At 41.7% G+C, this 11,722-nt stretch overlaps 1 protein-coding gene across 1 annotated transcript; it reads left to right on the top strand.

Moving 5' to 3' along the window:
- The first annotated feature begins 1,419 nt into the window (after positions 1-1,419).
- GDE1 (glycerophosphodiester phosphodiesterase 1) lies at positions 1,420-11,456 on the top strand. Its single transcript, XM_070955226.1, has 6 exons — positions 1,420-1,727; positions 5,114-5,289; positions 5,866-5,971; positions 6,664-6,756; positions 8,517-8,728; positions 9,152-11,456. Exons 1-6 carry the CDS (start codon positions 1,473-1,475, stop codon positions 9,297-9,299), a joined length of 990 nt encoding a protein of 329 aa, XP_070811327.1. The 5' UTR covers positions 1,420-1,472; the 3' UTR covers positions 9,300-11,456.
- Positions 11,457-11,722: the final 266 nt, after the last annotated feature.

Genomic DNA, 11,722 nt, shown 5'->3' with positions numbered 1-11,722 from the left:
CTGAGGCCGGTCCTGCCCAGCGCCTGGCAACGCCGGGGGCACGGCCCCGCCTCTTCCGGCGTGACGAAGCGGCGACCGTTAGAAGCCTCCCGCGGGCGTCTCCAGGCAACAGAAGGGAAGGGCCGCATCGGACGGTCTCTCCCGACTCTTGCATTCTGGGAGTTGTAGTTTTTAAAAGGGGGGAAAGGGTCCTTTTCAATGGAACTGGATTCTTGGGTGGAAATGGACGGATGGATGGCCACTTTGTCTTCTTCTGGAGAATAGATAGATAGATAGATAGATAGATAGATAGATAGATAGATAGATAGATAGATAGATAGATAGATAGATAGATAGATAGATAGATAGACAGACAGACAGACAGACAGACAGACAGACAGATAGATAGATAGATAGATAACTGATGGGTGATAGATGATATATAGATAGATGACAGATGGAGAGAGACTGATGATAGATAGATAGATAGATAGATAGATAGATAGATAGATAATTGATGGGTGATAGATGATATATAGATAGATGACAGATGGAGAGAGACTGATTATAGATAGATGGATGGATAGATGGATGGATAGATAGATAGATAGATAATTGATGGGTGATAGATGATATATATATAGATGACAGATGGGGAGAGAGAGACTGATGATAGATAGAGAGAGAGAGAGAGAGAGGGAGAGGAGAGAGAATGAATGAATGAATGAATGACTGCATGACTGTAACTTTGTTGCTTGTATCCTTACGATTTATATTGATATTATTTCCTAGTATGATTCGATTGCTTATTTGTAGCCTATGACTATCATCAAGTGTTGTACCTTATGATTCTTGACGAATGTATCTTGTCTTTTTATGTACACTGAGAGCTTATGCACCAAAGACAAATTTCTTGTGTGTCCAATCACATTTGACTAATAAAGAATTCTGTTCTATTGATGAGAAGCAAAACGTCTTCAAAGAAAACCACAGTTGGCTCTTGGGGGGGGAAAAAAGCATTTTCAGGCCAACCGTGACCTAGGATGACTGAGAATCTCCATAGACAAATATCGCATTTCTTGTGGTCCCCAACCCCTTCCCGTCCACGCCTATTATGAATCCACGACGGGATTTCATTGTTTCGCAAACCGCCCTTTTGCCGGTTGCCTAAGCTGTCAAAAAGCCACTCCACGAGTCAAACACCGGTCCGCCCTCCCGATTGGCCGGGCGGACGCAGGCCGGCGACCCAATCCCATGCACGTCCCGGGATCGGAAATCCGCCTCTTTCCCCGCCCTCCGCCGCCTCCTTCTCACGCGATTGGCTGAGGCGGGCGGCGCGCGGCGGGCGCGGGCTGCGATTGGCCGGCGGGGCGGATTGTGTTGTCACGGCGATAGGAAGAAGGGGGAAGCAGCTGGTGGTGCTGCTGAGGCGGCCTCCGCGGCGCTCGCCGCCCCTCAGCTTTGGCTCCTCCTGAGGCGGGGCGGCCGCCGCCATGTTTTGCTACTCTGAGGGGCTGCTGGTGGCCTTCTCGACGGTGGTGCTGGCGACGCTGGTGCTGAGCCGGAGCGCCGCGCTGGCTTGCGCTCTGTCGGGCGGCTTCTACCTGGCGCTGCGTCTCTTCAGCCTGGAGCCCGTCGCCGCGCAGCGCGCCCAGCTGGTGGTGCAGCCCCGCGGGAACCCCGCCCGCATCGCCCACCGTGGCGGCAGCCACGACGCGCCGGAGAACACGCTGGCCGCCATCCGGCAGGTCGGCGCCGGTTGCGTGTCCTGTGTGTGTGTGGATGTTAACGTTGGTGGCGTGTAAAGAGCATGGTTGAGGGGTGTTGCACTGGTTGCGTGTTATACGCAGTCGTGTGAGTAGTATATAGTATTGGGTGGGTGGGTGGGGGAAGCACTGGGTGGGTGTTTGTGCGCACAGTAGGCATAGTGTATGTGGGCTGCAAACATCTGGATGGCAGCAAACAGGTATTCCTTGTTGACAACTGATTCCTCTCAGGATGAAGATTAATAGATCTATCTATCATCAGTCTCTCTCTTTGCATCTGTCATCTATAGATCATCTATCACTCATCAATTGTCTGTCTTCTTACTGTCTGTCTCTATCTCTCTGTCATCTATATCTATATCATCTATCATCCATCAGTTATCTACTATCTATCTATCATCGACCTATCTATATCCATCATCTATCTATCTATCTATCTATCTATCTATCTATCTATCTATCTATCTATCGTCTGTCTCTGTCATCTATATCTATATCATCCATCAGTTATCTACTACCTATTATCAACCTATCTATATCCATCATTATCTACCTACCTACCTATCTACTGTCTGTCTTGATCTCTCTGTCATCTATATCATCTATCATCTATCAGTTATCTACCAACTATCATCGACCTATCTATATCCATCATCTATCTATCTACCTACCTACCTAATCTATCTATCTACTGTCTGTCTTTATCTCTGTGTCATCTATATCATCTATCATCCATCAGTTATCTATATATCTATCATCAACCTATCTATATCCATCTATCTACCTACCTACCTACCTACCTAATCTATGAATACACACACACACACAGACATACACACAATGCATGCCAAATAAAAACACACTGGTCATTCATAGGAATAGAATAGGAATTGGAATTGGAATTTTATTGGCCAAGTGTGATTGGACACACAAGGAATTTGTCATTGGTGCATATGCTCTCAGTGTACATAAAAGAAAAGATATATTTGTCAAGAATCATAAGGTACAACGCTTAATGATAGTCATAGGGTACAAATAAGCAATCAAATCATATTAGGAATCAGTCAATTTAAATCCTAAGGATACAAGCAACAAAGTTACAGTCATAAGTCAGAAGATAGGCAGGCAGGCAATAAATACATCTATTAATTTTCATTGGGAGAAGAACCAGCTGTCAACAAGGATATGTGTGGGTGTGTATTTGCATGTGGTTGTATATTTAATCTGTATTGTTGTATTTGTGTGTATACATCTGGAATGTAAAACATCTGGATGTTAGCCAGTAGACACACCTTGTTGACAGCTGGTGTTTCTCCAGATAAAATGTATGCCTGAATATATACATAATATATATAATACATGGAGCATAGTGCTATATTATATATACAGATAGTCCTTGACTTATGACAATTGAGCCCAAAATTTATGTTGCTAAGTGAGAAATTTGGTATGTGAGTTTTGCTCCATTTGTTAAGTAAATCACTGCAGTTGTTAAATAAGTAACATGGTTGTTAAGTGACTCTAGCTTCCCTACTGTCTTTGCTTATCTGAAGAGAGTTAAAGGGGATCAAATGGCCCCAGGATGCTACAACCATTATAAATATGAATCAGTTGCCAAGCATCCAACTGTAAATCACGTGACCATGGGCATGCTGCAATGGTTGTAAGTGTGAAAAATGGTCATAAATTACTTTTTTTAGTGCCGTTGTCACCAGTCACTAACTGTTATAAGTCAAGGACTACCTGTCTTACAGTACAATGTACATATACGGCGTACAACTACACACACATACAGTTTAGTATTAGTACTGTATATTTTATATCTATTGCATGTGTTTATATATATATAATTTCACACTTATTATAGATTCTCAACCACAGAAATCCTACGGATTTTGTTATGTAGAAATCACACTTCTGATTTAACTTTAGAGGGATTTAAGTAGTGCAACAGCATGGTGTTTAGAAAGTTATTTAATTTACAATATTTGCTTCTCATTCCTGAAGGATTTGAGGGGCTAGTGGTCAGAAAGAGGAGATGGGCCTCCCACTGCCACATTTATTAAATATGATGAATCTTAGGAATGAAGAGGCCTTGATGAATTGAAAACCATTAGAAGCACGTGATTGCAATTAAATGTGTGATAAAGAAAAGGCTAGGTTTGTTTGGTTTGCAGACAGAAGGGATTAAAGCCTCAAAGAACCTCCTAAACAAGAGGCAGCAAATTAGCATGGGAGATCACCTGCAAATATTGGTGAATCATTAAAGATAATTATAGTAACTGTCTGTTTCCCAAGATAATGTACAGGAGACTTGGATCAGAAGGGAATTTATGACAGAAGCTGTTTACACTGTTTCTTTTCCTAATGGCTGGTAGAAACCAGATTCTAATACTTTTTGAGTAGCCTTTGCTGATTTCTGAATGCGAACTCTGCCTTCTTTTGCATTGTTTATTGTATCACTTAATTGCCTGATACACAATCATAAGGTGTCCCATTCTTTCCTTGTGTTTGCACAACGTGGCTGTTCCAGTCAGAACCACTTTAGAGAAGTCCTTTAACCCTTGTGGTGGCAGCCCCTGGTCACAAATGTTCTGTCAGACAAAAAATAACTATTTTGACAATCTCTAAGCGGCTGCAAAGGAGACCTCCAACCCATCTGAGTGATGTCAAGAATGAAGCCAGGGAAAAAATGCCTATCTTCCATCACTGAGCATTCCCTTTGAAGTTTGGGGTTGCAACTTCGATATTCAAAGGATGAAATTCTTTAGTTTGAACATTTGTTTTTAGTTGTCCCTGTTGAAATAACATGGATTTGTCAGTAGCTATTTTGCTTAGGCTTCATTGCTTGGGTCTTTGTTTCTCAACCTCAGCAAGTTTAAGATACATGAATAACAAGGCACAAGAACAGTTTTTTCCCGAACACCATCACTCTGCTAAAATAATTCCCTCAACACTGTCAAACTATTCACTAAGTCTGCATTACTATTAATAATCTCATTGTTCATATCACCATCTCCTTCCACTTATGACTGCATGACTGTAACCTTGTTGCTGGTATCCTTAAGATTTATATTGACTATTTCCCTATGACTATCATTAAGTGTTGTACCTTATGATTCTTGTATCTTTTCTTTTATGTACACTCAGAGCGTATGCACCAAGACAAATTCCTTGTGTGTCCAATCACACTTGGCCAATAAAGAATTCTATTCTATTCTATTCTATTCTATTCTATTCTATTCTATTCTATTCTATTCTATTCTATTCTATTCAGTTGTCACAAGGCAAAGTTATCCAATTATACTGAATTAAAAGCACACCTTATTATATATTCTCTTCTGAAAACGTGGACTTTGTTTCTTAAGGCAGCTGAGAATGGAGCCACAGGAGTGGAACTGGATCTTGAATTCACAGCAGATGGAGTTCCTATCCTGATGCACGATGAAACGGTGGACAGGACCACTGATGGCTCTGGTAGTTTACGTCAATTGACATTTGCCGATATTCGACAATTTAATCCAGCTGCTAAACATAGATTATGGTAAGGGAACAATCCCGTCGTTCACTCCCTGAGTTGTGCCCAATTTTACGACCTTATTTGCCACGGTTCTTAAGTGAGTCACACACAGTCCTTAAGCAGATCCAGCTTCCTCCGTTGAATTTGCCAGTTGGGAAGGTCACAAATTATAATCACATGATCCCAGAATGCTGCAACCATCATAAATACATGCTGATTGGCAAGCACCCAAATTTTGATCAGGTGACCATGGGGATGCTGGGACAGTTGTGTGAGGATTGATTGTAAGTCACTTTTTTCGCTGACGTTCTGATTTCAAACAGTCACTAAACAAATGGTTGTAAATTGAGGACTACCTGTGCACGTACTTTTTATGGATTGCAACTTGCCAATAGTCATGCCTTCTGGTGCTTAAATGGCTAAATAGTTCAAGGATCTTTAAACAACTTTCAGGAGTTTGTTTTCCTTTTCTACTGGAATATATAACCTGGGATCTTTAATGGTGGTACAGTACGAATGGGGAAATATTTCCTTTTTTTTAATTGGATACTTTTCTGTTGAAATGCACACCTTTCAAGTATGGTTATTTTTTTCCTCCAGGAGGGATTATCGTGGGGAAAAAATACCAACCCTAAAAGAAGCTGTTATGGAAAGTTTGCATCATGACCTCATCATCTACTTTGATGTCAAGGGACACGCAGATCAGGTACCCTTTTAACAGCTTTTCCTTTCCTGTGGAGCTCTTCCATTTGACAAAACGTTCTGACGATAACAAACAAGGTGATTTTTTTAATACTATTTTTTATTCATGGTGTTAGTAATGACTAGATAAAAGTTTTCTCAGAAATGCTTTTTCTCTAATTCAGAGAGAAAATCCATAGTTAAGGAAGGGGCAGAGAACTGGTAGACTTTGTTTTCCTAAAGGCATTTATTAACAGCAAAAAATTTCTGATAATATAAATTGTATGAAGATACTAATCTTTATGTTGAATTACTCTCCCCTCGCACCAGTAAGTAGAGGCTGTGCCACTAACAATGCTCTTTTTCAGTCCTGTTATTTGAAAAAAATCAAGAGTGAGGTTAAAAGCTTCTTCATTGACCCTAGGGCTGAATTCTGAGTCTTTCCCCGAATCTGTGTCTTTTCAATTAAACTAAGTTGTTGTTTTGGAAAGCAACTTTTCCATGTACATTAGTACGTTCTGCTCCATTCACCTGCCTTGGTGTGTATTCTTTTTTTCCAAAACACAAATTATTTTGCACTCTGCGCATGCCACTTTAATTAGTAACATCTGCTACACAAGAATTCCCTCCAGTAGCTGAAACGCACAAAAAAAAAAAAAATCCTGTCTTTTGTCCAATATTATTATTTTTTAAATGCCATTTTCTTTTTACTGGCAGGCAGTTGCAACCTTGACACAACTCTACCTAGAATATCCACGGCTGTACAACACCAGTGTGGTTTGCTCGTTTATGCCAGATGTTGTCTATAAGGTGAAGATTTCAAAGAGTTACTAATATCTCATAATTTGGTGACATGATAGGAAATTTTTGAGTAGGCTTGGTGTTATACAAGATGCACAAAATGTTATCTTATGAACAGGGAAGCATATGCTACCTATTTTTTAGAGCAGGGGTCCCCAAACTTGGCAGCTTTCAGACTTGTGGATTTTAACTCCCAGATTTCTGGCAATTGAAGTCCACAAGTTTTAAAGCTGCCAAGTTTGAAGGCCTCTGTTTTAGAGCCTTAACATAGTCTAGTTTATTTTAACATACTCAATAAACTGTGGGCCTTCCCTATATTGGAAAGTCAGCGTAAGAAGAGTTCATTGGATTAAGCGTAAGGGTTGATCAAATTGGTGTTTTGCATTGGCTGAAGGGTGGAGAAATGTGTTTGTCTCGGTGCTTTTTAATGCTTGTGTGTTCAGTTTATAACACCAATGCCCTGCTTCGTCTCTCTGAGGGAAGAGTGAGTAATAGGTAACTTTCTGTATGCAATCATTCTCTTTCAATGACCCCATAATCCCTTGTGGGATGGAGTCTGAGCAACTGAATAGAGCTGAGTGTTTACTGGCCGGATGCCTTTCCTGTCTCCAATATGGAGTTACATTCAGCAGATATATTGTCATTGTGCCGAGAGAGAGAAATATCTGCCTCTACCTAGGATCGAACTCACAGCCTCCTGATTGTGAGGCAAGAGCTCCACCTCTAGGCTACCGCAGTATGCAGTAGGTGGGATGTTTGTGTTTTAAAGCATGTATGCATTGACTAAAGTGCTCGTCTTCAGATGTCCTATCAAAGGCTGAAGCATTTCTGAACAAGATCCGTTCAATTTGGAAGCAGATGCTCACGGGGAAAAATCAGTGGGATATCAAAGTTTTGGACTGTAATTTATTTATTTTATTTATTTATTCAACTTGTATGCCACCTTTCTCCGAAGACTCAAGGCGGCTTACAGTGCATTTAAAAACCATATATAAAACATTAAAAGTTAAACCATTAAAAACAATTAAAACCCATTCACACCATTCATGGCCGGATCTCGCCAAATCGCAGCAGCGAGAACAACGGCCCCAGGCCTGCCGGAAGAGCCAGGTCTTCACCGCTTTTCAGAAGGCCAATAGGGTGGGGATGGTCTGGACCTCAGGAAGTAACTGGTTCCAGAGAGCTGGGGCAGCCACAGAGAAGGCCCTCCCCCGCGGGCCCGCCAGCCGGCATTGTTGAGCTGACGGGACCCGGAGGAGACCAACTCTGTGGGATCTTACCGGTCGCTGGGAGCTATGCGGTAGAAGGCGGTCTCAAAGATACCCTGGCCCTGAGCCATGTAGGGCTTTAAAGGTAATAACCAACACCTTGAATTGTGACCGGAGACCAATAGGGAGCCAGTGCAGCTCACGGAGAATTGGTGTAATGTGGGTGTACCTTGGTGCACCCACAACAGCTCTCGCGGCTGCGTTCTGGACCAACTGTAGTCTCCGAACATTTTTCAAGGGTAGCCCCATGTAGAGCGCGTTGCAATAATCTAACCGTGAGGTGACAAGGACATGAGTGACTGTGAGGAGAGCCTCCCGATCCAAGTAGGGTGGCAATTGGAATGCAAAGCAAGGTGGATCTTCCTACAACCCATGATTTGCAGTTTGATTCTCACGTCCTCCCAAAATGCCAGAATGTAGGCATCGTTAAACCTCTTGTATTATAACCTCATTAAGCTATCGGGATGCCTGCGTTTAGCTTCGTGTGATTTGGTCTTTTAGATGAAACAAGCTGACAGAAATGTCATAACAGCTCTGACCCACCGACCCTGGAGCTTCAGTCACTTCGGGGACGGGAAGCCTCGCTTTACAGTTCTTTGGAAACACTATTTGTCTATGGCCCTCGATGTTATCATGGACTGGAGCATGCACAACTTCCTCTGGCATTTATGTGGCGTTTCTGTTTTCCTGATGCAGAAAAATTATGTTTCACAGTAAGTTGAAGAGCATCCTTGAGTTTCACCAGTCTGTGGCTGCTAGATTTCTTTGACGGGGATTGCATGGAGAAAAGCTGGTGTCACATTTATAAAATAATGGGGAATATTGGGATCCGTAGAGAGCTTTCTCTGGACGAATCCCAAATTTAAATGGCTTTTAATCCTGAGGAACATTAGATCTACAATGAACTTTTTCTGGACGAATCCCAAATTTAAATGGCTTTTAATCCTGAGGAACATTGGATCTACAATGAGCTTTTTTTGGATGAATCCCAAATTTAAATGGCTCTAATTGCCTTTTGAGGTTTTTAAAGGAGGAAAGAACTGTATCAGAGCAGTAAAGCGGCTATAGAAACATTTTTAAAATAAGCCAGAATGCAGCTACTTATCCCCTAATTATTTTTGCCTTCTTTCTTTTAGGGACTACGTAAATCGTTGGTCCTCTAAAGGGGTACACGTTGTTGCCTGGACCGTCAACACACTTGCCGAAAAAATGTATTACGAAAATGTTCTCCAGACCACCTATATAACCGACAGCTTACTAGAGGATTGCGACCCTCACTACTAGCTTGATCTTCAACTGCCAATTGGCTTCCTTAGGCAGACTGGAGTTCAGTGGGACTTTATGATTTTATTTCACGAAGGCTGCATCACTTCCCTCAGGAGAAGGAAAACGATTACATTTCAGGTTGCACCAAATTCCTTCCCTTTTTTTTGCTGGGATTGAGATTTCTCACGACTATCCCTTTTCCTCCAAGAAAGACTCGGCATTTTTAGTCAAATAGATACATGCAGCTTAAACAGGGGAAAAAAAAAACCCGATATGCTACAAGGTAGGCAGAATTAAGAGGGTTGGGAAATGAACTTTTTGGAAAACTCATGAATGCTCCATTTTTCCCCTGGACTTTCCTCTGCTGCGCCAGCAGTGGTTGGGCAGTTTCCCAGAAGTAAATCCTCTAAATCAGAAATGGTTTCAAGGCATTCTGGAGGGGGGGATCCAAGTTGCTTAACGCATTGTAAGACACCCTGAGTCTCCGGAGAAGGGCGGCATATAAATCAAATTTAAAAAAAAAAAAGTTATGGCAGCGCTGAATGAATGGTGGTTACAACCGATCCTCGGAGGTCCAGCCATCAAAGCATTCCCACAGTCCCACAAATGCAATCTTCTGGTTGCAGTTGGCAACCAGTTTGCCCTTACAACCAGTTGCAGCGCCCCGCATTCACATGATCACTGTTGCAACCTTCTCTGCCAGCTTCCCCAGAAAGTCAGTGGGGAAACCAGCAGAGAGGATTGCAAGTTACCGTGATAGGTTTCCCACGCCTATGCGCCCTCCCTGCCCCCTTGTGCCACACCAACCATTTGTTCACCTTCCCCAACTGGCACTATACCTCATCCACACCCCTTCACATCCTTACCTCACCAACTCATATACCCTTCCTGACCCATGCTATGCTTCTCATGTACCTCATCACACCTTCCTCCATGCCATCAAGACACTCCCCTCCCCCCTTGCTCCTTTTTTCTCCTTCCCAGCAGCAGCCATTTACTCGTCTGAGCCTTGCAACTTCCTGCCGGCTTCCCTACTGACTTTGGTTGTGGGAAACCAACAGGAAGTTGCCTTACCTAATGACGCTGGGATTCAGTTAACAACGGCAATCAGGAGAGCAGGGATTGCCATTGCTAAGCGATGCGGTGGCACTTTACAGCTGCATCGCTTAGCGGCAGAAATTCTGGCCCCAACTGCTATTGTAAGTCGAGGACTACCTGTAGTGTAGTACGGGGAGAATACTTCCAACTAGTGTGCAAGTATTTTTCTCTCCCGCCCATAAATTCAAGGGCCAGTTTTGATAATGCAGTTAATCTCTTCATCAATATGTAGCAAGGCAATGTGCAATATATTCTGATGTGATCGGGCATTTAATGAAAGCTGGGAGTGGGAGCTTTTCACAGCTGCCAGGGCTAGGATGATAAAAGTGAGGTGCATTTATTGCAGGTTTAAGAGTTAGCTTTTGTTGAAGCTCGCATTTCTAACTTGAAAGAAACTTTTACATTGTGTCTGTTCACAGAAACCTGAAACAGTTGTCTGGATTGCATTTTTCTTCAGTCAGGTCTTTTCAGAATTGAGATTTGCCCAAAATCGAAAGAATGCCAATTATTTGTAAGGATTGTTTCCATCAGGATTCTGTAAAACATCACTTGTCTTAAAGATTACAGCAATAAAGGTTTTTTAAAACAACGTTTTGGATCACTGCTGTAATGGAAACCACTACTAGAAAAAAAGGGAAAAACGGGGATAAATTATCTCACGTATTCTGGTTATGTGATTCTCTGAAAATGTGACACTAAAATGTTAACACTAGTGCAAAAACTGCTGCCTTAAGCTTTTGCAGTCAAGCACAAATAAAATTCTTGATATTTCTTACAAAAATTCTTAAGCGGTCTCTCACTATGATAATTTGGATGGAGCAGAATTGGGCACTTAGCAACTGCCATTCATTTTGTTCTCAAATAAAAGGTTATTTATCATCAATTGATTTAAAGCGCAGCTGCTAGGTCAGGCAAAATATATACTTGTGGTTATAATATTCCAATATTCAGTTCCCCCCATACACCACTAAGCACTGTTTAAACTGAAATGAGCTGTAAATCTGTTTCTACCTTTCACCATGCTGCTATACATGGTTTTTTTTTTTAAAAAAAAATCAATGTTTCTTTTATTCTCTGTACTGTACAAATCTCTATAATTTCTGTAAAATAAAAAATTCTGAGAAAGAAATGTGGAGAGAAAATAATTATGTGTAAGGGATTATTCCTGGTGGTTATAATACCGTATCAGATTTCCATGATAAAATTAATGTAGCCTATACATTATAAGTTTTGGTGAGGTCTGGAAAGAGATTCTTGTCATAAGGAATAATTTGGTGCCTTCATTTTCTGAAGTGACAATAAAGTAAAGCCTCATCAAATATAAAACTGCCCAGTAATTTTAT

This window comes from Pituophis catenifer, unplaced genomic scaffold, assembly GCF_029215685.1.
Source record: "Pituophis catenifer annectens isolate HBS135680 unplaced genomic scaffold, rPitCat1.0.hap2 SCAF_16, whole genome shotgun sequence".
Classification (NCBI taxonomy): Eukaryota; Metazoa; Chordata; class Lepidosauria; order Squamata; family Colubridae; genus Pituophis; species Pituophis catenifer.
This window is presented reverse-complemented; position numbering and strand designations above follow the sequence as displayed.